Genomic DNA, 24219 nt, shown 5'->3' with positions numbered 1-24219 from the left:
TCTTCCACACCTGCTCCTCCCCTTGGATTCCTCTCCCTTCCTGGCTGTTTTCAGAAGAGGCTCGCTCATATCCTTGACCCAGCTGTAAGGAAACTATTGTCACCCTTAATGCAACTAAAGCTTATCCTGCTGGGTCCTCACTGGAGCAAGAACCCACAGGGGAAAGGGCAGCCAGGTGGCAAAACCCCACCCCAGCCTGTCTCCCACCACTCCGTCTTTTCTGAGAAGCACAGGTGGGACAAGGTGGGCCTCTTGCATGAGGGTTTATTAAAGTCTTGAAGGAAACAAAAGGGAAATAGAACAGAGAGTAATACGCACCTTGGTTATCTGAGACACAAATGCAGCCTCAGCCATAAACGTATTGAAGGAAGGGATAGTCCAGTGTATAACAGAAACGCCCTGCTATTGGCAAGCAAAGCACAGATGGAGTGAATTTAAAGAGTCCTTTACTAAAGGACTTTGTTTCAGGACGAAAGACCCCACAGAGCCCACAGGGTGTGGGAGATCTGGAACTGGGATCTCCAGGCTCTGAACTTGTTCTGTTGGGCAATCCGCTGGTGGAGACCTTGCCTTCGAGTGTCGGGATGCACACTGTGGTCTGCCTCCCCTAGGTTGCAAAGGGCATTCTATCTGGGACTTGTCTTCCCTGCCCATCTGCTCTTCTTTTCAACAGCTTCTTGATTCTTTTGAAACCTATGCTGTCTTCCCAAAGCTCTACCCGCTATTGTGTTGGCCTCCTGTAAGGAGGATCATGCTTTGATCCGTCCAGTCCTGCTCTTGGGTGGGATGAACGAGAGGACTCTACAGATCTCAAGGTGGAGGAGGAGAGGGTCAGAGCCCCCAAAGGCACTCTGGATTCGGGTCAATGCACCTGAAATACAAGCACACCCAGCAAAAATAATATCCTGCCAGCTGATCGTCTGCATGTATTGTACTAAAATAATACATCTACTTCTATGAGAACCAGCGTCCGAGACAGCCACCAACAATACCCGCTTCCCAGTATTCCTGTCCTTGTGATGTCTCCTTCCACATCGTACCAGGATTGTCTGTGTGACCAATGGAATAAGGCAGAAATGATGCTATGTCACTTCCAAGGCTGGCTTATAAAAGACACTGCAGCCTCTGCCTTGCTCTTTCCATCTTGGGTCACTCTGGGGAAAGCCAGCTGCTATGCCACGAGGACACTCAAGTGTCCTTATAAGGAGGGCCACGTGGCAGGGAACTGAGGCCTCCTGCCCACAGCCATGTGAGTGACCGTCTGGAAGCAGACCTCCAGCGCCAGTCCTGCCTCCGGAGGACTGCAACCTGCACCTGGACCAAAGCCTTGTGAGAGACCCTGATCCTAAACTACCCAACTCAGCCACTTCTGGATTCCTGACCCACAGAAACTGTGTGAAATAGTACATACTCGCTGTTTTAAACAAAATGTGGGGGTGATTTTTTACAAGCAGACAGATAACTGAAACATAGTCTTAACCTTGATTTTCATTGCAATGACCCCATCCTGATTATAGCCTCAATATTCACTAAGTGGGCAGAAGAATGGGGTTGGGGTGTGGGGGCAATAGATGACTTCGGGCAGTAAAAACGTATCCAGCCACAAAAAGCTATGACTCCACCCTCAGTGCTCGCAGCCCTCCCATCCTAGCTCTAAGCCCACACCACTCAGCACCCACAGCTCAGCGTCTGCCCTTCCACGGGTCTAGAGTGTGAAGTTCAGAGGCGGGCAGCTGCCCCCTTCTCTTCCTCTTTGAGGGACCTGAGTCCTGTCTGAGGACTGCCTCTCCCCTAGGTAATTGTTAAAAGGAATGTCCAGCATCTTCAGATGGTACCCTGCTCCTTTCACAGTTGTGTGACCTTACTCTGTGGCTTCAAAAGGACAGAGACATCAGAATACAACTCAATGTGCCTTGCGCCATTAGACGGCATGAGTGACCAGACGTAGGGAGGATATATCAGACAGCACCGGATCTTAGCTGGTAGGAAGTTGATTGACAAGTTCTGTGGAGGACAGAGCAGCAGGGCCCTGAAGTCCACAGCGAGAAGGGGAAGATGGTGTTCTAGACACACCAGCAGGGAAGAGCCAAACCTGGATGGTCAGTTTGACCTCCCAGGGTAAGGAGCCTCTGGGTCTTCCCTACCCCTCTCAGGACCACCCCAGTGAAACTAGATCTAGAGGGTTCTTTGCTGAAAAGAGGGTGAGTGAGACGGAGAGATGCAGATGAAAGGAGGCTTTGTGCAGATGCCATCAGGTTTTGCCAAATCTAAAGCCTGGAAAAAGGAGGACACCCGCTGATAGGATTTGGCTCTATGTCCCCACCCAAATCTCATGTGTAATTGTAATCCTCAAGTGTTGGAGGAGGGGCCTGGTGGGAGGTGATTGGATCATGGGGGCAGTGTCTAATGGTTTAGTGCCATCCCCCTAGTGCTGTCTCCCGATGGAATTCTCATGAGATCTGGTTGTTTAAAAGCGTGTAGCACTTCCGCCTTCTCTCTTTCTCCTGCTGCCATGTGAAGAAGGTCCTTGCTTCCCCTTCGCCTTCCGCCATGATTGTAAGCTTCCTGAGGCCTCCCAGTCATGCTTCCTGTTAAGCCTGCAGAACTGTGAGTCAATTAAACTTCTTTTCTTCATGAATTACCCAGTCTCAGGTAACTCTGTATAGCAGTGTGAGAATGGACGAATACACCAGCGAAGGTGGTATAAGGGCCTTCTGTTCCACTGTGCTCTTCCTAAGAGTCAGAGCCTTTGGGCAGTCCCCAGTCTGCCAGCTAGAGACTTCTGCTGCCACCCAGGAGAAGCAAAATGCCCACCAGGCCCAGATCTGCTACCACTTCCAGAAGCCCTGTTACCAAATGATAGACCCCAGGTGAGGACCAGCCAGGCCCTCTCCAGGGCAGGATCCTTCTCCTTCCACTCACAGAGCTGCTCTCTACAACCAGGTACCAACAGTGAGCAAGCAGTCACATGGCAATGATTAGGCTTCTCACTAGAGAATAGTAAATGGGGAAGGGCCGTGTTCAGACCCTCAATCTCTACTCAATCCCAGCTCCCAGACGCACCTGTCTACCACCCGCTTCTCTTCCTCCCTGTACACCTTGAAAACTCCAAAACCTGGTGCATACTCCCCACCCTGCCCCATCGCAAGAACTCACCCACAGACACAGGTGGACACCTAGATGTGCTCAGTCCTAGGGCTGCCACAACCTGCAGGACCAAATTCCTCCCTCAAGGAGCCCACAGCCCTGTGGGAAAGACAGACACACGGGCAGGAGGTTATCATGCATCAAGAGTCCACGAGCACAGGGAAAGTCATTTTCTCTGAGTCAAAGAAGGCTTCGCAGGAGAGAGGACACGGGGAGAGAGGTGAGTAAAAATGGCCGGCATCCCAGGTATGATTACCACATGCCGGGCACTGACCCTTCTCAAGAACCCAAGCACATGTCATTGTCACCATTCTACAGGTAAGAACACTAAGGAACAGAGAATTTTAAGTAATTTGCCAAAGGTTATACATCAAATTAAAGACAGAGATGGGATTTGGACCCAAACAGATTGGAGCCTGACCACCCAACCCTCAGTTTCTCAATCTCGCCGCTATTGACATTCAGGGTCAGATAACATTTTGTTGTGGGAGTCACTGCCTTGTGCATTGTAGGATGCTTAGTAGCATCTCTGGCCTCTACCCACTAAATGCTAGTAATGGGAAAAAAAATCTCTAGATGCATCAAATATCCCCTAGGGAGCAAAACTGCTCCTGGTTAGAACCACTGATCTAACCATTTTGCTATTACATTCTGCCTAATTATATTTATTGTTCGCCAAATGACAGGCACTGCCCTAAGCAATTCTGGTTGTTAACTCGTTTAACCCTCATAACAACCCTGGGTGTGGGTACCGTTGTCCTCATCCTTGTTCTTCAGATGAGGATGTTTAGAGGCACAGAGAAATTATGTAAGCTGGCCTTGGTCACCAAACTTTTAAATGGTAGAGCCTGAGTTTAAATGTGGTGAGTGTGGCACACAAGCCCAACCCTTTAACCAGCATGTTATGCTGATGACTAAAGAACATGGCATTGGTCAGGAGTCACACATGCAAATGCAACCGTGTTTGCGAAGCCATAGCATCATGACTGTGCCTGGAACACACATGCGAGGTGGGAGCAGTGGAGAGCGGGGCCAGAAAGTCATGTAGAGCCCGATTATGAAGGAAGAACCTGCCGAGACAAAACGAGTGGCTGGGGCTTCATCTCATGGATCAGGAGGCGCAGTCATTGAAAAGTTTTAACCTGGGAAGGGGCATGGTTGATTGAGATTTTAGATACTGGCAGAGTAGGGAGGATGGGCTTAAGGGCTAAACCTAGTTGCTGACACTTCACTGGGGTTGAACTAGCCACTGCCCAGGTGTCCATAAGGCATGGAAGTTAAGGCCCTGACTTGTAAGCCTGAGATAACTTGGGGGTGGAGGAGTGTGACCCATCAGGGTCACCCCTCTGCCCTGGGCTGTCCACATCTCCACTGGCCATGCCAGACAGAAGCACGGCGTCCCAGCCTGGCTGACTCAGCCGCCTCATCACCCCTGCTGCTCTTCACCTGGCTCCTGTATCTCCCTTCTCACCTGGCGCTGGGCACAAAAGCCCCCACGTGTCCCAGCCCACGGCAAGGTATCTAGAGATAAGACAGGGAAGCTGTGGACAGGAGTGACTCGTGCTGCCCCAGCCTCCTCTGCCTGGGCTCTCCTGTGGCTGTTTGGATTCCAAGAGAGGGCAAGCTCCTCTCTAAATGCTGGGGGCTGATGAAGGCTGCAGAGAAACTCCCTGGCCAGGAAGCCCCAAGGCACTTTCTGTTGTCCTGCCCTTCCCCTTTCAGGACAGTAGGGGGCAGCACCAACATGATTTTAAAAAATAAAACCAAAACGTCACTGGAGCACCCCAATCTTGTTCGCCCAGCTACCATTGGAAAGACCCATGCGTGGCCTAAGTTTATATCTAAGGACAAAAACTTCTTCATTAATCATGTGGATCAGAGATGTCGATTAAAGGATCCATCCCGTCATTCTCTAGTCCTGTCTGGCTCAGAAAGGACCATCTGGTCACAATTATAATTTCAGATACATTTATTTTGTAACTATTAAAGTTATTAAATAATATTACAGAAGTTTTACTAAACAGAGCAACATGGTTTAAATCATCCGCAACCCCATACTCTAATAGGAAGCACTTATTTTAGATTTTTCTCACAGGTGCTTTCTGCATTTGTAAACATGGTATCCTTACAATTTGGTAGCTACCTTTACTTAGCATGCCAGGAATCCCAGCTCCCTTACCTACATCTGGGGGCCTTAACATAGAGCAGAAGTGGCCTATGTTCTTTAGGGACTCACACTTGGGTAAGGAAAAGGGAACCGAAGTAAATGATTGAAGTGTTAGAAAAAAGGTGACCGACTGTCCTGGTGTGTGCCAGGGAACTTAACTGGTTTTAGTGTTGAAAACCTCATGTCCTAGGAAACCCTCAGTCCTAGACAGACCAGGATGATTTCTAATAAGTTACCCTATTAGAAACAAGTCCCCCCAAATTCAGACATCCATTTTCATTTCTACATCGGCCTTTTAGCTATACTTCTTTGCCTTTTTTCTACTAGTGGTCCCCCTAGGGCAACTGTTCTCAAACTTTATACCCTTAAAAAATTATTGAGAACCCCAGAGAGCTTTGGCTTATGTAGGGTTTATCTATTCATAGTCACTGTACTAGAAATAAAAATTGAGAAAATTTTAAAACACAAAGATACACAAGCATGCATCCCGCTCGTTACCACGGATTGCACATCATGTGGCCTCTGTAAATCCACCGTATACCATGACAGAATGAGGGAAAAAAGCAAACAACATCTGAGTATTTTTATGAAAGTCATTTTGTTACCTCACAGACCCCGTGAAAGGATCTTAGGAACTGTGTGTCTTCCCAGACCACAGGTGGAGACCCGCTGCTCTGGGAATTCGTCTGCATCCTGAACTCTTCAGTTTTCTCAGTTCCTATTGTACCACTTCGTGTGAAATGAAGGAAACTTGTAACCATGAGTCCACCCCCTTGTCCTCTATACCAGCAGTCCCCACCCTTTTCGGCACAAGGGACTGGTTTCATGGAAGACAATTTTTCCACAAACCAGGGATGGGGGCCAGAGGGAGATGGTTTCAGGATGATTCAAGCACATTACATTTATCACATGTTTTCTTGCTATTATTATTGTTATTGTAATATATAATGAAATATTAATAATTATACAACTTACCGTAATGTGGAATCATTGGGAGCCCTGAGCTTGCTTTCTTGCAACTAGACAGTCCCATCTAGGGGTGATGGGAGACAGTGACAGATCATTAGGCATTAGATTCTCATAAGCAGCACGCAACCTAGATCCCTCACATGCATAGTTCACAATAGGGTTCATGCTTCTATGAGAATCTAATGCCGCCAATGCTCTGACAGAAGACGGAGCTCAGGTGGTAATGGGAGTGATGGGAAGCAGCTGTAAATACAAATGAAGCTTCCTTGCTCACCCGCCACTCACCTCCAATACCGGTCCGTGGCCCAGGGGTTGGGGACTCCTTTATACTATAGCCTTCATATATGTTACAGCTACCTATGTTATAAACCTCACAATACAATGTTATCATTTTTGCCTGGAACAGTTTTACATATTTTAAAGACATTAAAAATAAAATTGTATTTTGTATTTACCTTCAAATTTACCATTCTTTTTATTCCAGCATGCAGCTCTGCTCTTCCATCTGGTTTCATTTTCCTTCGCTCTAAGGAACTCTTTTCTTGAGACAGGATCTCATTCTGTCACCCAAGCTGGAGTGCAGTGGCACCATCATGGCTCACTACAGCCTCCATTTTCCAAGCTTAAGCAATCCTCCCACCTTGGCCTCCCAAAATGCTGGGATTATAGGCATGAGCTATCGTGCCCGTCCTAAAGAACTTTCTTTAGCGCTTCTCATAGTGGAGGTCTGCTGGTGACAAGAATCTCTGTTTTCTTTTATCTGAAAATAGCTTTATTTCATCTTCATTCTGGAAGAATACTTCCACTAGAAAAATAATTCTGAGTTGACATTTTTTTTTCTTCAACATTTTAGAGCTATTCCACTGTCTTCTGGTCTATATTGCTTTTGATGAGAAAACAGTGATATTGAAAATATTGTTGTGTATAGTCTTTAGGATGAGATTGAAATAAAGAAAAGATTTTCTCTTTGTCTTCGGCTTTTAGCAGTTTGACCATGACGTGCCATGGCATGCCCTTTTTTTAATTGACTACTCTGCCAGTTAGAGACGAGGTCCCATGTAGGGGAGGTGGTGCTGAAAACCCAGCAGGGCACAGCTCAACCCTGGCCCACAGCAGCCTGCAGTGACCAGCTATGTACAGAGCCATCAGCTCCTTCTCCAGTCCCACATCACCGGCCATTCGTCCCCTTGTCCTTGACCCTAACTCACACTGCAGCCACACACACCACCTAGGTGAGACCAAGGTGGGCCCTCATATTCAGAGTGCTGGATTACCCCAAACAGGGACCACATCCAGGCCCTGGACTGCCCAGTCACCTGGGGCTGCCAGTGCGTCACTGCCTCTCCACCCTCTTGGCTCTCTGTCCTCTTTCCCACCCAGCCTCACTCTAGCACTTTTGCCCCTATCCATTTAGGGTGACCACCAGTCCTGGCTTGCCCAGAACTTCTCTCATTTTAAAACTGAAAGCCTCATGTCCTGGGAAACCCGTTAGTCCCATGCAAATCAAAACAGTCAGTCATCCTACCTGTCCTGGAGTTTCCTTCCAAGGCCTTACTCCTCCTTCCTCCAGCTCATCTCCAAGAAAGTCTTCTCAGATGGGCTAGCTGGGGTTTTCAGCTCCTGCCCCTCTTAGCAAACAAGGAAATAATGCTCTGAAGGGAGACGAGAGGTAGATTCCCCAGTCCTGATCTGAGTCTTGGCTGGTTTCTTCCTAACACATGGGTCTTGGGATTGGTACCATTGTTCACTCTTTGGCTGCATCTCTGGCTCCCAAGGTGCTCCAGGTGACCCTAAGAGTTCTATGAGAGAGCAGGTTTCAGTGATCTCACGGGAGGAAAGAAGTCCTAGTCAGAGGGGCCCACTCCTCAAAAGACGGGCATAGGAGATCATCCCCAGGTGTGTTTGGGGTTGGGATGTGGCAGACAGGCAGGCTTGAGCTCAAGGCTGTACCTGAGAAATTGTATCAGTCATGGCCATCACTCTCTTATCATCTCCTTGTAGCCATGGACTGTGGCTCTCCTAAATCTCTCTAGCCTAGAAAAACCAAAGATGCAGAGCATATCCTGTTTAGGTCTGTAACTTGCTGCCATATTACTATATGCAAAATGGAGGAAGCAATAGATTCTTCTCTGAGAGGGGTGTGTGTGTGTGTGTGTGTGTGTGTGTGTGCATGTGTGTGTGTACAGTGTAAGGCCTTCCACACACCTGCCTTCTCTGAGGACAGGACCATCCACCTCCACAAGGGCCTTCTGGCCTTCTACCAAGTTGTGGGTGAATGTCCTTCCTCGGGGAGCGGTGAGAGCAGCCACGGGCTCTAGTGACTGCCTAAAGAAGCTTGAGTGACGGCTTGAGTGATGACTGGGACTAGGGACTGAGGGACACCTGGGCTCGACCCCAGCCCTGACCATGCTGGACGAGCAGCCTGCAGAGGTTGTGGGTAGGATTCAAAAGGCCACCTAAGCGCATGTCCCACACCCCTGCTTGGTGAGGAGGGAAAGGAAGAGAAAGCTCAAGTTCAAGGATCACAAACTTCAATTCCACAAGAGGGAGGCTCCCCAGGTATGTCGGTGAAGGGAAAGGTGGGGAAGGAAGAGACATGGCTGAGTGAAGGCAGCAGCCATAACTCACAAGGAGTCATCCTACACACGTGGCAAAAATCAGTGTTAAATAGTACAAAAGGGTTGAGTCAGTGTCCTGTCACCCTGACCTCTGAGGGCCAGCGAGGTTTTGGGACTTTTCCCCTAAGCTGCGGCCGGCCCGCTGTTCCTGAGTCCGACGGCAGGTGGCGCTCCGCCCGGAGAATTGGAGAAGGGGAACTGAGGAGTTGCTCAACACTTCCAGGAACTTCCTCCTCCCCCACCGGCCTTCACCTTTTGTTCCCTAGCCTGGGCCAGTTCTCTCGCAGGTCCCAGATGTCCAGTTCCAGATGCCTGGACCCAGAGTGTGGGGGAAATATCTCTGGAGAAGGCCTCACTCCACAGGCTGTCCAGGCGCAATGTGAGTGTGTTCCCGGCAGACGAGGAGGGAAGAGGACGGGAGGGAGAGGGATGGGAGGGTGTGTGGCCGCAAACCCTCCCCTCCCCCCACCCTACCACCCACCCACCCACACACACACACATACACACACACCCCACACACACACACCCCCCACACACACACCCCACACACACACACCCCACACACACACACCACCAGCAGCAGCAGCAGCAGCACAGCACATATTCCATGGGGAAACTGAAATTTGCCTGCGGCCTGTAGCACCTTCCGTGGGGGTGGTCGGTGGGTGTTTGCGGCAGACCCTCACTCGCCCCACCATTGCTCCCTCGGATCCCAGGATGGGGTGGGATCTGCTGAAGCAGAAAGCACCCCCTCCTTTGGATGAGACTCTCCTGGGAGATGAGCAAAGGTGATGTCTTCGGAGGAGGGAAAACCGACAATCCTAGAGCTCAGGCTGCACGGGAGGCTGTAGGGATGCGGTGAGGAAGGGGAGGAAGGGAGGAGACGGGAAGTGCCCGGGCCTCAAGGGTGAGGCCACCGCTTCTGACCCGGCCTTGCCAGGCCTCTCAGTCCTAGCGCGGCTCCCCCGCTCCTCCCACACCCACAGGCTTCCGGCCACAGCTGCGCGGTCCCACCTTGCCCTCCCCCCTACTCACAGGTGGTGGCTGCTCCTCTGGGGAGTCCTCCAGGCTTGCCCCACCGGGGGCTCCATCCTCTTGGCCCAAGAGCTACCCCAGCAGCTGACATCCCCCGGGTACCCAGATCCGTATCGCAAAGGCCACGAGAGCAGCGCGGACATCAAGGCTCCAGAGGGCTTTGCTGTGAGGCTCGTCTTCCAGGACTTCGACCTGGAGCCGTCCCAGGACTGTGCAGGGGACTCTGTCACAGTGAGCTGGGCATGGGGGGGTCCCGCCAGGACTGTGGCCAGGGAGACTCCCGGGGTCGTGGGAAGTGGCGGTGCCCTGAATCACCCATCTGGAGGAGGAATTTTCCATGTAGGGACAGTCGGGCTTGGCTTACCGGGCAGCAGTGGTGGACCCCAGGACACAACCCCCCAGCAGCGCCTCCAGGGCTGCCGTCTGGGCCCCAGCGAGCAAAGAGGGCAGCAAGCAGGCCCTGCATTTGGAAGACTTATGAAGGGACACACAAATCTTGCAAATCTATGGAGCCAGGGTGAGGCACGCACACATTGGTTGTTAAAAATATATCATCATGTATTTGTTGAGTGCCTGCTCTATCAGGTGAGGAAGCTGGGCACAAATAATAACAAAAGATTAAGTCACCGTTCACACTTACCTTAGAAGAGCTGTCACAAAACTTCTAACACCAAAGCCTTACTGAGAATAAGGACATTTTAGAAACAGTGCTTGATGGAGTGATGCAGGCCTGTAGTCCCAGCAGTATACTCAGGAGACAGGCTGGAGGATCAGAGGGCTGGAGCCCAGGAGTTCAAAGCCAGCCTAAGCAATATAGCAAGACCCCATCTCAAAAATAAATAATAAATAAAAATAAAAAGAGCACATTATCTTTTGATTTAAATTTTATTTATATCAAAATGACACACATATAAACTTTTGAACTTTATTTTTTAATTTTAAAATTTTTAATTATTATAGATACATAATAGTTGTAACACTTTTTTTTTTTAATTAAAGTTTTCTAGGCCTGGGCGCAGTAGCTCATGTCTGTAGTCCCAGCACTTTGGGAGGCTGAGGCGAAAGGATCACTTGAGCCCAGGAATTTGAGACCAGCCTGGGCAACATAGCAAGACCCCATCTCTACAAAAACATTTAAAAATTAGCCAAGTGTGGTGGCACGCACCTGTGGTCCCAGCTACAAAAGATGCTGAAGTGAGAGGGTCACTTGTGCCTGGGAGGTAGAGGCTGCAGTGAGCTCTGATCATGACACTGTACTCCAGCCTGGGTGACAGAGTGAGACCCTGTCTCCAAAAAAAATAAAAGTTTTTTAAAAAGGCTTATGCATAGCAACAGTCTCCAAGCTGTTCCTCCCCACCCCTGAGAGCTGCTCCTTGGGAGCAGTCATTTTCCAATTCATGTAGCTGTTTCATCTGGTCTTTAACTTCATATGATAAATAACATGCTTATTTATCTTTCATTTTTACGTATTTTCTATTAACATTCAACTACAGTATAGAAGATAAGGACTAGCTTTATCTGTCTTCAGTCTTCACCACCCACATTTCCCCTCCCCATTCTGCCAGTTTACATATATTATCATTTTTAGTTAACTCTTTATTCATTATTTACATTATTATGACTATAAAATATTTGCATCTGAGCACATGGCATAAAATAATTTAGGAGTCGATAGTTACATGGAGGTTTTTTGTTTTGTTTTGTTTTGTTTTGTTTTTTGGTGGGGGGTGTTTGTTTTTGTTTTGCTTTTTAGTTTGCTTAGTTGTCTCTGTAACTAATCTCACCAGACTCTTAGCCAGGAGTGTAAATCTTCTTCTGAAATACTCAAGCACAAATTTCAGTCTATTGGTCCTCCTTTTAATTGGTGACATCCCTCCTGAAGATCTCTCGATGGTTTATTTTCACAGCCTGAGTTCTTTGCTCTTTAAGCCATCACACATTCTGGGAGTTCCCTTCTCCCTCTTCCTGGGGATTTCCTTTACCTGTCCTGTGCTGAACCTGAATCCCATACCTTTCTCGTTTTTGGTTTACTCTCCCATTTTGGAGGAGCACCTTCACCAGTGGCTTCCTTAGAAAGAGTATTTTAGAATGAATTTTAGAGGATCTTATATGTATCTAAATGTCTCAGTTCTATGCTCACAGTGGATGGATAGTTGATCTGGGTATAGCATTCTAGATTGGACACCTTTTTTTCTAGAATGTTGATGATATTGTCTTCTAGGTCTAGACTTTGTTAAAAAGTTTGATGCCCTTATCATTCCTAATCCTTTGTTTTCTCTCTCTAGAACTTTTGGAATATTTTCCTTATTACCAGTATTCTGGACTTTCATTATGATGTCCCTTGATACACGTGGTTTTTCACGCATTGTACAGGTTTCTTTTAATATAGAGCCGCTTTTAATCTAGTCCTTCAATTCTAGGAATGTTCTTGTGCTATTTTTTAAATAATTTCTAGACATCTCATTTCTTTATTTTCTCTTTCTCCTGTAATTCAGCTGTCGTATGTTCTAGATTGATTCTCTAGCTTTGTTATCTGTTTTGTTCTATTTACCATCTCTTTAGTTCCACTTTCTGGGAAATTTCCTCATCTTTAAATCCCAACCTTTTAGTTAATGGTTTCTTTCCACTGACATACTATTTCATTTCTAAGGATTCATTCTAATTTTCTACATGTGCCTTTTTATAGAGTATTGTTCTTGTTTCATTGATGCAATATCAACTCCTTTCCCTCCTTTGGGATTATTTTTAAATGTTTCTTCTGTTATCTATAGTAGGTCTGTTTCATCCAAGTTCCTTTTTGCCATTTGTTTGTTTTGGTCTCTGCTTTTTGTGTTAGAGACTTTCCTACAATGTCTGATAGTACTTGGCTGTCCATTCATATTTAAGGCCCGGCGTGGTGATTCACATCTGTAATCCCAGCACTTTGGCAGGCCAAGGCAGGCAGATCACCTGAGGCCAGGAGTTTGAGACCAGCCTGGCCAACATGATGAAACCCCGTCTCTACTAAAAACACAAAAATTTGCCAGGCATGGTGGTGTACGCCTGTAATCCCAGCTACTTGGGAGGCTGAGGAGTAAGAATCACTTGAACCCGGGAGGCAGAGGTTGTAGTAAGCCGAGATCAGGCCACTGCACTACAGCCTGGGGGGCAGAGTGAGTCTCTGTCTCAAGGAAAAAAAAAAAAAAAAGAGTGGAGCACTAAAATACTAATTGGAAGTTCTGTGTAGATAGCTAAAAATTTGTCAAATGATAGGTTTGAAAATAGGGTTATCAACAGGGTGACCTAGATGTGCCATTGGGGGCCTCCCAACTGTCAGGATGTAAAAGCATTTTATTTGGGGACAGCCATTTTCCCCTGAGAGAACTCCTGCAGTCTCCAGCTCAGGGACCCTAGCATTCTGGTCAACAAGCTGAGAGAAGGGCCTGGTGGAGGGAGCTGCAGCTCACTGTTTGGCAGGTAGACTTTCACTTAATCCTTCTGTTTTTGGTTCAGTGAGTCCTCACTTAATATCATCCATAGGTTCTTGGCAAGTATGACTTTAAGAGAAACAACATAGAATGAAACCAATTTGGCCATTGATATAGACAAGAGTGAAGTACCTGCAGCAATCACTGATCACAGAAACATCACCAAACACCTAAATAAAGACCCCAAACACTTCTAATATTAAATATTGAAATACATGTGAACTATGCCTACATGTAAGAAAGCTTAATAAAAATGAGTAAGATTATTTACCCAGTTATTCCAGTTTGGGGTCACGGGTGGCCACCGCCTGGTCCAGCAGTTCAGGATGCAAGGCAGGAATCAGTGCTGGACAGGACAGCATCCTGTTTCAGGACGCACTCACACACATTCATACTCACTCACACTGGGGCCGTGGGGACATGCCAGGTCACCCAACAGGCACAGCTTGGGATGTGGGAGGAAACCAGAGGACCTGAAGAAAACCACTGAAGACCTGGGAAGAATGTGCAAACTTCACCCAGACAGTGGCCCCAGACAGGAGCCGATATTTTTTCTCATCAGTGTCATAATGAAACAACAATGTTATTCATGGACCTGCTGCACTGACCTTCGCCCCCTCTGTCAAGTGTGCCATGGGGCCTCAAGTCCAGGGTTTCTCGTTAAGCTCATGCCCTGTTCCAGGGTGGGCCCGAGGGAGTTGCCTGGGTGCACAGAGATTCTAGGATTCTGTAGTCTCCCTCACAGGTTTCCCGTCTGCCATCCCTGTGCCAGTCCTTCCCTCATCCCTATCTTGATTGCCCCAATTTTTAAAACTTACCCTGGTTCTGTGATGAGAACCTGCTTGCTTTATGTTGGCTCCCATCGTTGCAAACTCAAGTTATCACTTGCGTCTCCACTCCATCTTCCAAAGTGTGTTCATCTGCTGTCATCCTCTCTCTCCCTTTTTTGTCCTTGGTTATATGTACCATTTTATCCCTTTGCTGTCATATGACTGGGGTTTGAGGTGGGAGAGGAGATACGTGCGTGCATTTATTGCTTCAGACTTAACCAGAAGGGATGATACTTTGCTCAATTCAGCCTGTGTCTGTTGAGCACCTACCATGAGTCCCGTTCCTCTTAAATCACAGAGATTTTTAATCCTGGCCTCTTTTCTTGTCATTGAGAAACTTCAAGATCAGAAATAGGATTCCTCCCAGAGTAAGTCACACACACACACCCCTCAAATGCAGAATTCAGCACACTATAATCTAGTTTATTTTTTACTTGTCAGTGTCCTCAGCCACTGCTCCTCAGGAGCAGAACTGTGCCTTTGTCATATCTGTGTCCCCAGCACCTAGCACAGTGTATTACACATAGTACACAGTCAGTGCATGTGTTAAAGGAATAAGTGAAAGAGTGAATCAAATGCAAGCTTATGTGTGTGCGGGACACACAGCAGAATGAATTTTGAAGGAGCAGGTATTGAGTATCCATCCTCACCACTGCTCTTAGTGTGGACTCGAAGATGCCATAGAACATGCTGGAAGAGGCCACACAGACCATTACATAGGAGAGGAAACTGAGATCTTGGGTGCTTCAGAAACTCCCCATTTCGCACATGGAGTTAGTAGCAAAGTCTAGAATTTAAGGGTGTTAGGACTCCGTCCTGTGTCCACTCTACTTTCCCAGTTAGAATCCTAAGCAATTGTATTTAGCTAACAATTCAGGGAAAAGGGCAAAAGGAAAACTGGAGGGTTTTACAACCAAGTAGAGCAGTTGAGCACCATTTCCTATATCAAATTGCTTCTTCCCCAAAAGGCAGGCCTCTTAAATGCCAGGAGTTACATTTGTTGATATTCTAAGCAAAAGACCAGTACTGAGATTTGTCTGAGCAAGGTATTTGGGGCGATTTGGAGATTTTCTTCATCGCAACTTTTACCCAGTTACTCTGATCATAATGACATGGTCTGGATGAAGTCTTGAATGAATTTGGGACTTGTGGAGAATGAGGGAATGGAGAGCTAGCAAAAACCTGGGATATATGGATCAGTATGAAAACCAGAACTAAAATGAGCCAAGCAGTGAGCTGTGTACCTGGAACAGAGATGAAGCAGGAAGCATGGCCCAGGAACTCCCTCCAAGCCGCCCTTTCCTTGAGTTGAGGAACCCACAGGAAGGGATTTGAGCAGAGGTGAGACAGTCAAAGGGCATTGAAACAGAGACAACCTGCCAGGTGAAGCAATACCATCCAGTGCACCTGGACTGTGGACACCTGTGTCCTTAGGCTTTCATACATTGTGAGAGCTTCGTTTACAAAGTGCATGGGGTAAGAGGAGGGGCACCCCAAAAGAAGGAAAGCAGGAAAAGGCAGGGACCCCAGAGGCTCAGTCTCTGCAGAGGGTCTTACTGCTTCACAGATGTTGGCCAGAGAAAGTTACTCAGAGAAGTGGAAGGTGATGGGATGGGGCTTGGGGATGGAGGAGAAGCTGGATGGCAGGGGCTTATGCCTATGTTCATTTGAGTCAAAGCTGTGGTGCTATAGGTACCACGTTGAGCACCAGGAACTCAGTGGTGAAAAAGACAGAACTAGTCCTTGACTTCTTAGAGTTTATAATCCAGCGACTCTTATGGGAACCCTGGGGTTCCCAAGGAACTTCTTAAAAGAAGGAAAATATAATGGGTTGTATGAAATAATTATGGTAGGCTAAAGAAACATTATAGTATGCGGTCATGTCTGGAAGAAACTCAGGAGTCAATAATGGAACCAGAAGCTAGTTGAGGAAGCCTCTGTGAGGTGCCTTCTGAGCCCCAGAGGGGCACGGCCCGTCTAGATGGGGCTGGAGTCACACCGAGGATGTGCCCCTGTGATGGCAGCAGCACAGGTTCACCCCACACCTATCTGCAGCCTCACTCCTCCTCCTGCTTTCAGATCTCAGCCAGCGGGTCGGATCCAAGCCAGTTCTGTGGTCAGCAAGACGCCCCTCTGGGCAGGCCCCCCGGTCAGAGGGAGTTTGTATCCTCAGGGAGGAGTTTGCGGCTGACCTTCCGCACACAGCCTTCCTCGGAGAACAAGACCGTCCACCTCCACAAGGGCTTCCTGGCCCTCTACCAAACCGTGGGTGAGTGTCCCTCCTGGGGGTGCAGGGAGGGAGCCTCTGTCCCCAGCCATGACTCTGGTATCTTCAAGCCTTAATTGGAAGCTTGAGTGACAGCTGAGGTGACTCAGGGACACCTGGGCTGGACCCCAGCCCTGCCCCTGCTGGCAAGCAACCCTATTAAGAGACAGCCATTGCCCAGCCCCAGTGGTGGTTTCCGCACAGATTTATAGGCCCGGTGTTTGCAGATCATCTCATTTTTAAAGAGATGCCAAAAATCCGGGTTTTTAAGTAAAATTATAAATTTTCAAATGATGACTCAGATTGGTTTTGAAAGATAAATACTGGCTGGAGGCAGTGGTTCATGCCTGTAATCCCAGCACTTTGGAAGGCCAAGGCTGGAAGATTGCTTGAGGTCAGTAGTTGGAGACCAGCCTGGGCAACATAGTGAGACCCCGTTTCCACAAAAAAATTAAGAATTAGCCAGGCGTGGTGGTGCACACCTGTAATACCAGCTACTCGGGGACAGAGGGGGAGGATTGCTTGAGCCAGGGAGTTTGAGGCTGCAGTCAGCCATAATCATGCCACTGCACTCCAGCCTGGGAGACATAGTGAGACAGGAAGGAAGAAAGAGAGAAAGAGAGGGAGAAATAAAGGGAGGGAGGGAGGGAGGGAGGAAGGAAAGAGGAAGGGAAGGAAAGGAGGCTGGGAAGGAGGGAGGGAGGAAGGGAGGGAAGGAAGGGTGCACATGATAAAATATCATTTTTTTAAGTATGCTAAAAAGTAAGTCTTCCTCTATCTCTGGCTCTTAACTCCTAGCTGCCCTCCCCAGAAACAGCTGTGTTCTCCATTTCCTAGATATTCTTCCTAGGAAGAGGATAAATTGTGTGTTTCTGTGTTGTAAGTGTTCTGAACTTGGCATTTTCCCACTGAATAATATATCTTAAAGATCATCCCATTCCATATGGTCAGCATTAACTCATTTATTTTTTGTTTATTTATTTATTTATTTATTTGGGACAGAGTCTCGCTCTGTCACCCAGGCTGGAGTGCAGTGGCACAATCTCTGCTCATTGCAACCTCCGCCTCCTAGGTTCAAGTGATTCTCCTGCCTCAGCCTCCTGAGTAGCTGGGATTATAGGTATGCCACTATACCCAGCTAATTTTTGCATTTTTAGTAATGGTTTCACCATGTTGGCCAGGTGTCAAACTCCTGACCTCAGGTGATCTGCCTGCCTCAGGCTCCCAAAGTGCTAGGATTACAGGCGTGAGCCACCGCACCGGCGAACTCATGATTTTTATTGACCACATAAAATCCCCTTGACTGATGTGTCATAACGTATTTGATCAGCCCTCCTGATAGATACTTTGCTGCCACACACGGTGCTACTGTGCATATCCTTGCATTTATGTCTTTGAGCGCATGTGTGAGAATATCTTTAGACTAAATTTTTAGAAATGGAGTAGTAGGTTAAAAAAAATTTGCATTTTAAATTTTGATATTGCTAAAATTTTCTCCAAAAATGTTTTGCTAATTTACATACCTACCAAACATATATGGAGTGCCTGTTTCGCCCACCCTGCTTGTCACACTTACCTTCAAACTCTTTGAGTGTTGACAGTCTGATCAGGGAAAACTAACTCAAATGTTTTTAAAAAACTAAAAGTAAAAATAAAAAATAAATCACTGTGCAAGTCAAACCAAGTATAGCCATGGGCCAGAATCAGCCCCTGGGTTGCCAGTTGGCAAATCTGTGCTAGGTGCTGTTTTCCTATAGCTGTGAACTATAGTCAGCCCATCAGCGAGGCCAGCAGGGGCTCTGAGGCCATCAGCGCACCTGGAGACAACCCCGCCAAGGTCCAGAACCACTGCCAGGAGCCCTATTATCAGGCCGCGGTGGCAGGTGAGTCCCCACCTGCTCAGGGGTGGCTTCCATCCGCCTCACTCCCACCCAAACGCCTGACAGCCTCTGAGCGCCTGGTTTGTTCGCCAGCAGCTTCAACTCTGAGCCTATTTCTTTGCCTCTCCTCATTTTGCGCCTCAGGGACACTCACCGGCACAAACCCAGGGACCTGGAAGGACAGACAGGATGGGGAGGAGGTTCTTCAGTGTATGCCTGGTGAGTAGCCACCTGCCAGCACCATTCCCCCAACAAGTCGCAGCTGCAACTGGGACCTACGGGACACAGGGGTTAAAGGAAAGCCTTAGAATAGAAAGGAAGATAAGAAGCAGGAGGTGAGGAAGAACAGGGCAATCAACAAGGCCCAGAAAAGAAGAGGCTTGTTCCTCATTCTTCAGAGGTCAAGATATATCTGAGGAAAAGCATGAAGGAAGTTAATAAGATGGACTAGAAAAGGAGGAAGAGAAACCAACAAGCTGAAGTAAGAGAAAACCCTTTTTGTGCCATATGTTTTAAGGATCTACTGACAGGCTCTCTATTCCTAAAACATCTCCCTACCTAGATGCCACACAGTGCCAGAAAGTCAACCATTTTTTAAAAAATTTATTGAGATAAAATTCACAGCTGGGTGCAGTGGCTCATGCCTGTTATCCCAGCCTTTGGGAGGCCGAGGCGGGTGAATCACCTGAGATCAGGAGTTCCAGACCAGCCTGGCCAACATGGCAAGAATCCGTTTCTACTAAAAAAAATACAAAAAATTAGCATGATGGTGTGTGCCTATAATCCCAGCTACTTAGGAGGCTGAGGCATGAGAATCGCTTGAACCCAGAAGGTGGAGGTTGCAGTGAGCTGAGATCGTGCCGCTGCATTTCAGCCTGGGCAACAGAGCAAGACTCCGTCTCAAAAAAAAAAAAAAAAATTACAGAACTTCTCAAAATCTGTAGTTGCCAAGAAAAAATTAAAAGTTAATTTTTAAAATTCACATTGCACAAAATTTACCATTTTAACCACTTTTTTTTTTTTTTTTTTTGAGATGGAGTTTCCCTCTTGTTGCCCAGGCTGCAGTGCAGTGGCGCAATCTTGGCTCACTGCAACCTCCACCTCCTGGGTTCAAGCGATTCTCCTGCCTCAGCCTCCTGAGTAGCTGGGATTACAGGCATCTGCCACTATGCCCAGCTCATTTTTTTTTTTTTTTTTTTTTGTATTTTTAGTAGAGACGGGGTTTCACCATGTTGGCCAGGATGGTCTACAACTCCTGACCTCAGGTGAGCGACCCGCCTCAGCCTCCCAAAGTGCTGGGATTACAGGGGTGAGCCACCGCGCCCAGCCTTAACCACTTTAAACAGTACAATACAGTAATGTTTAGTGTGTTCACAATGTAGTGAAACCACTACCACTAATTCCAGAACATTTCCATCACCCTCCTCAAAAAAGCCCTGTACCTCCAACGCTCCCCTGCCCCACCCCTGGCAACCACTAATCTATCTTCTGTCTCTATGGATTTGCCTCTGTGGATTTTGTATCAGTGGAATCATATAATATGTGGCTGTTTCTGTCTGGCTTCTTTCACTTAGCGTAATGTTTTCAAGGTTCATTCCTGTTATAGCATCCATCAGTATTTCATTTTTATGGCCAAATAATACTCCCTTCTATGGATACACCATTTTGTTTATTCATTCAACTGATGGACATTTGGGTTGTCTCTATTTCTTGCCTTTTATGAATGACGCTTCTATGAGCATTTGTGTACAAGTTTTTGTATCAACATATATTTCCAAATCTCTTGGGTATATACCTAGGAGTAGACTTGCTGGATTGCATAATAATTCTATTTAACTTTTTGAGGAACCACCAAACTGTCTTCAGCAGTTTCCACCATTTTACATCTCACCAGCTATACATGAGGGTTCAAGTCCACCATTTTTGAGATCCACACTTTTGAATGAAAGCATTGCCTTCTTAACCCAATCTGATCCACAGAACACTCTAGGGGTAGCCTGAAGGCTCATGGTGCTTTGGGGATGGGTTGGAGGGCAGGTGGTAGTGGGAGATGTTACAAATGAGGAAGTGACACAAAACTGAGGCAGGAAGCACTGAAACAGACTCTGCCTGTAGCATGGGGGTCCAGGATGATCCAAAGGAATGGCTTTAATGCCTCTGAGGAGGCAGGAAGGAGAGCCCTGCAGAACCAGCCCCAAACATGTGCTCATCTCTGCTCTCTACCCTCAGTCCACTGTCCTGAGTCCCATGCAGGATGGGTGCCCCGTACACTTGGCGTTGATTACCTGCCCGTGTCTGCCCACATGGTCTACACTGTGGGTCTGCATCAGTATAAGACTCCTGATCCCGGCCGGGCACGGTGGCTCATGCCTGTAATCCCTACACTTTGGGAGGCCGAGGCAGGTGGATCACTTGAGTTCAGGAGTTCCAGACCAGTCTGGCCCACATGATGAAACCCCATCTCTAATAAAAATACACAAAAATTAGCCAGGTGTGGTGGTCAGTGCCGGTAATCCCAGCTACTCGGGAGACTGAGGCAGGAGAATTGCTTGAGCCTGGGAGGCGGAGGTTGCAGTGAGCTGAGATCGCGCAACTGCACTCCAGTCTGGGCAACAAGAGCAAAACTCGGTCTCAAAAAAAAAAAAAGAGTCCTTATCCCAGAGCCTCTTCACGCATCCCCTACCACAGCACTTCAGAGAAGTAGGTCTTCAATCAATGTGCCTAGATGCAGCTGCTGACTGTCACCCCTACCCCTCCTCTCTCCCAGTCTGCGGACGGCCAGTCACCCCCATTGCCCAGAATCAGACGACCCTCCGTTCTTCCAGAGCTAAGCTGGGCAACTTCCCCTGGCAAGCCTTCACCAGTATCCATGGCCGTGGGGGCGGGGCCCTGCTGGGTGACAGATGGATCCTCACTGCTGCCCACACCATCTACCCCAAGGACAGTGTTTCTCTCAGGAAGAACCGGAGTGTGAATGTGTTCCTGGGCCACACAGCCATAGATGAGATGCTGAAACTGGGGAACCACCCTGTCCGCCGTGTCATTGTGCACCCCGACTACCGTCAGAATGAGTCCCACAACTTCAGCGGGGACATCGCCCTCCTGGAGCTGCAGCACAGCATCCCGCTGGGCCCCAACATCCTCCCGGTCTGTCTGCCCGATAATGAGACCCTCTACCGCAGCGGCTTGCTGGGCTACGTCAGTGGGTTTGGCGTGGAGATGGGCTGGCTAACTACTGAGTTGAAATACTCCAGGCTGCCTGTAGCTCCCAGGGAGGCCTGTGAGGCCTGGCTCCAAAAGAGACAGAGGCCCGAGGTGTTTTCTGATGATATGTTCTGTGTTGGGGACGAGACGCAGCGGCACAGTGTCTGCCAGGGGGACAGTGGCAGCGTCTACGTGGTATGGGACGATCGTGCCCATCACTGGGTGGCCACGGGCATTGTGTCCTGGGGCATAGGGTGTGGCGAAGGGTATGACTTCTACACCAAAGTGCTCAGCTACGTGGACTGGATCAAGGGAGTGATGAACGGCAAGAACTGACCCTGGGGTGCTTGGACAGTGACTGACCAGCACAGGGCAGGCCCCAGCCAAGAGAGGGCTGGGAGTGAGACTGAACCCTGGGGCAGTGGTGGTGGGGGGGCAGTGGTGGGGGGTGGGCGTGGGGGAGTCGGGGAAATCCTATTCACATCACTGTTGCACCAAGCCACTGCAGGAGAAACCCCCACCCGGCAAGCCTGCACCGTCCCAGACAGGAAGCAGGTCCCAAAGACCGCTGCTTCTCGCCCTCCACCTCCCTGTGCGCGTGCACCATGCCCAGAGAAGCCTGTACATCTCAGCAACTTTCACCTTGAATTCCTTAGAATCCCCAACCCCTACTTCATGTGTTGACACAGCTTTGATACTCACCTGTGGAAGAGCCACCTTCTCACCCACTATGAGAGTGTGGAGGAAGGGGTTTTCATTGCATTGCATTTCTGAAACGTTCCTAAGACCCTTTAGTTGACCTTCAAATTCAAGCTATTCTACAGCTCCAAGATGCAATTATGGAAATAGCTCCTTTTTTATTTTAGGTCCTCTATATGCCAGGTGCTTCACCTGTTATTTCACTGAATCCTCATAGCATATTTGCAAAGGATGTGTTATCCATGTATGACAAATGAGGAAACTGAGGCTCACGGGATAGAGGACTTGCCCAAATCCCTCAGCTGGTATGTGACTGTAGAGACTGTGCTCTTCCCAGTGTGCCACCATACTTCTCAACTCTCCTCTGACCTGCTGTGTCACTCAGTCCCCACATCCTGACCATTGTCCCTCCCTGGGAATTCCTGCTTCTGTGAAAATGGCGTCCTCTGGCTCACACTTTCCTGATGGCCCCATCTCCTGCAGAAGCCAGGTGAGCCCAGCACTGGACTGAAGTTCCCGCGGACACCCCACCTGTGCCTCCATCATCAAGGGAACTGCTCCACCTGAGAGGACCAACGCTTTAATTTTTAGTAAAGACTGGAGGTGATGGGCCAGGCGCGGTGGCTCACGCCTGTAATCCCAGCACTTTCAGAGGCCGAGGTGGGCAGATCACAAGGTGAGGAGCTCCAGACCATCCTGGCCAACACAGTGAAACCCCATCTCTACTAAAAATGCAAAAATTAGCTGGGTGTGGTGGTGGGCGCCTGTAGTCCCAGCTACTTGGGAGGCTGAGGCAGGAGAATGGCGTGAATTCAGAAGGTGGAGGTTGAAGTGAGCCGAGATCGTGCGACTGCACTCCAGCCTGGCGACAGAGCAAGACTCTGTCTAAAACAAATAAAAGTAAAAATAAATAAATAAATAAATAATTGGAGGTGATTTACAGTGAAAGACACAAAATACAACTATTCAATGGAAATAGAAAATAAACACAATAAAAGACAGATAATTTGTTAGCATCAAGAGTCACGTTGCTACTATGATCAAAGGTTAAATGTATCTCTAAAAAAAATGGCAGGATTCGAAGTTGTACATACATGTGGTTACTTCTGTTTTTAACACCCACACACAGTACAAGAGATTATTTAAAATATTCCCAAAAGGACGATGCACACCTATCGTCCCCCCCACTTAGTAGGCTGATACAAGAGGATCACTTGAGCCCAGGAGTTCAAGGTCAGCCTAAGCAACATAGTGAAACCCCATCTCCAAAAATATAATAATAATTCTCTCAAAATACCAAACAAAGGTGGTTTTATTGATAAGATTTTTGCTGTTTGGTTTTCCACTATTCTCTATTTGCTGAATTTTGTTTAATTAGCATAAAACATTTTTATTTTACTAATTTTTTATGATTGAAAAAATGATATGCGTTTCTCCGTACCAAGGCAAAAAAATATATATATACACCTATATTTACATATGTACGTCTAGATCTATATCTACACCTCCATCACTGTCTCTAGGTCTAGAGATAGAGATATAGACAATGAGATAGAGAGAGAGAGAGTGAAGTTAGAGAGAGATGATGGAGATGGATGAACTAGCGATAGAGACATGTCCACAGAGGAAAACCTACCACCACTTTAAGAGAGAAATCTTTTTCCCAAGAATCAAATCCTTAGAGGAACAAACACTGTAACAGACAAGGTCCTCAATACTTCTTTTAAAACAGATGCAGCAACATTCATATGCATTTTTTTCCTTCTTGGTATAAGTCAAGGACATAACAAAAATGTGTGAGTAAATGTTATTTTGAATGGTTGGACAGAGTGGAGATAGGGCTGGGACTGAGCTAATGACGTCCAGGTTTGCCGCTCTCCAAGCATGTTGCACAATGCCAAGGCAGAACTGAGAATCCCTAGGATGGATGGAAGAGC

At 47.7% G+C, this 24219-nt stretch overlaps 1 protein-coding gene and 1 long non-coding RNA gene across 5 annotated transcripts; one reads left to right on the top strand and one right to left on the bottom strand.

Annotated features, from left to right (window-relative positions):
- Positions 1–246: 246 nt before the first annotated feature.
- LOC123567639 (uncharacterized) lies at positions 247–10088 on the bottom strand. 2 transcript variants are annotated; one of them, XR_012419945.1, is made up of 4 exons: positions 8234–9750; positions 7809–8082; positions 3157–3246; positions 247–2597 (listed from the first exon to the last, which is right to left on the bottom strand). It is a non-coding gene; the product is annotated as an uncharacterized lncRNA (long non-coding RNA). The 2 variants fall into 2 exon arrangements; XR_012419946.1 differs by lacking the exons at positions 247–2597; positions 3157–3246 and having other exon boundaries at positions 7033–8082; positions 8234–10088.
- C1RL (complement C1r subcomponent like) lies at positions 9185–23205 on the top strand. 3 transcript variants are annotated; one of them, XM_045366439.3, is made up of 6 exons: positions 9185–9280; positions 9939–10167; positions 16313–16502; positions 18257–18382; positions 18524–18598; positions 21147–23205. In XM_045366439.3, the coding sequence occupies exons 1-6, from the start codon at positions 9210–9212 to the stop codon at positions 21917–21919; spliced, it is 1464 nt and encodes a 487-aa protein (XP_045222374.2). In that variant the 5' UTR covers positions 9185–9209; the 3' UTR covers positions 21920–23205. The 3 variants fall into 3 exon arrangements, with proteins under 3 accessions (XP_045222374.2, XP_073862321.1, XP_045222375.2); XM_074006220.1 differs by lacking the exon at positions 21147–23205 and adding an exon at positions 19591–20035; XM_045366440.3 differs by lacking the exon at positions 18257–18382.
- The last annotated feature ends 1014 nt before the right edge of the window (positions 23206–24219 follow it).

The sequence above is a fragment of the Macaca fascicularis genome, chromosome 11 (genome assembly GCF_037993035.2).
Source record: "Macaca fascicularis isolate 582-1 chromosome 11, T2T-MFA8v1.1".
Taxonomy (NCBI): Eukaryota; Metazoa; Chordata; class Mammalia; order Primates; family Cercopithecidae; genus Macaca; species Macaca fascicularis.
This window is presented reverse-complemented; position numbering and strand designations above follow the sequence as displayed.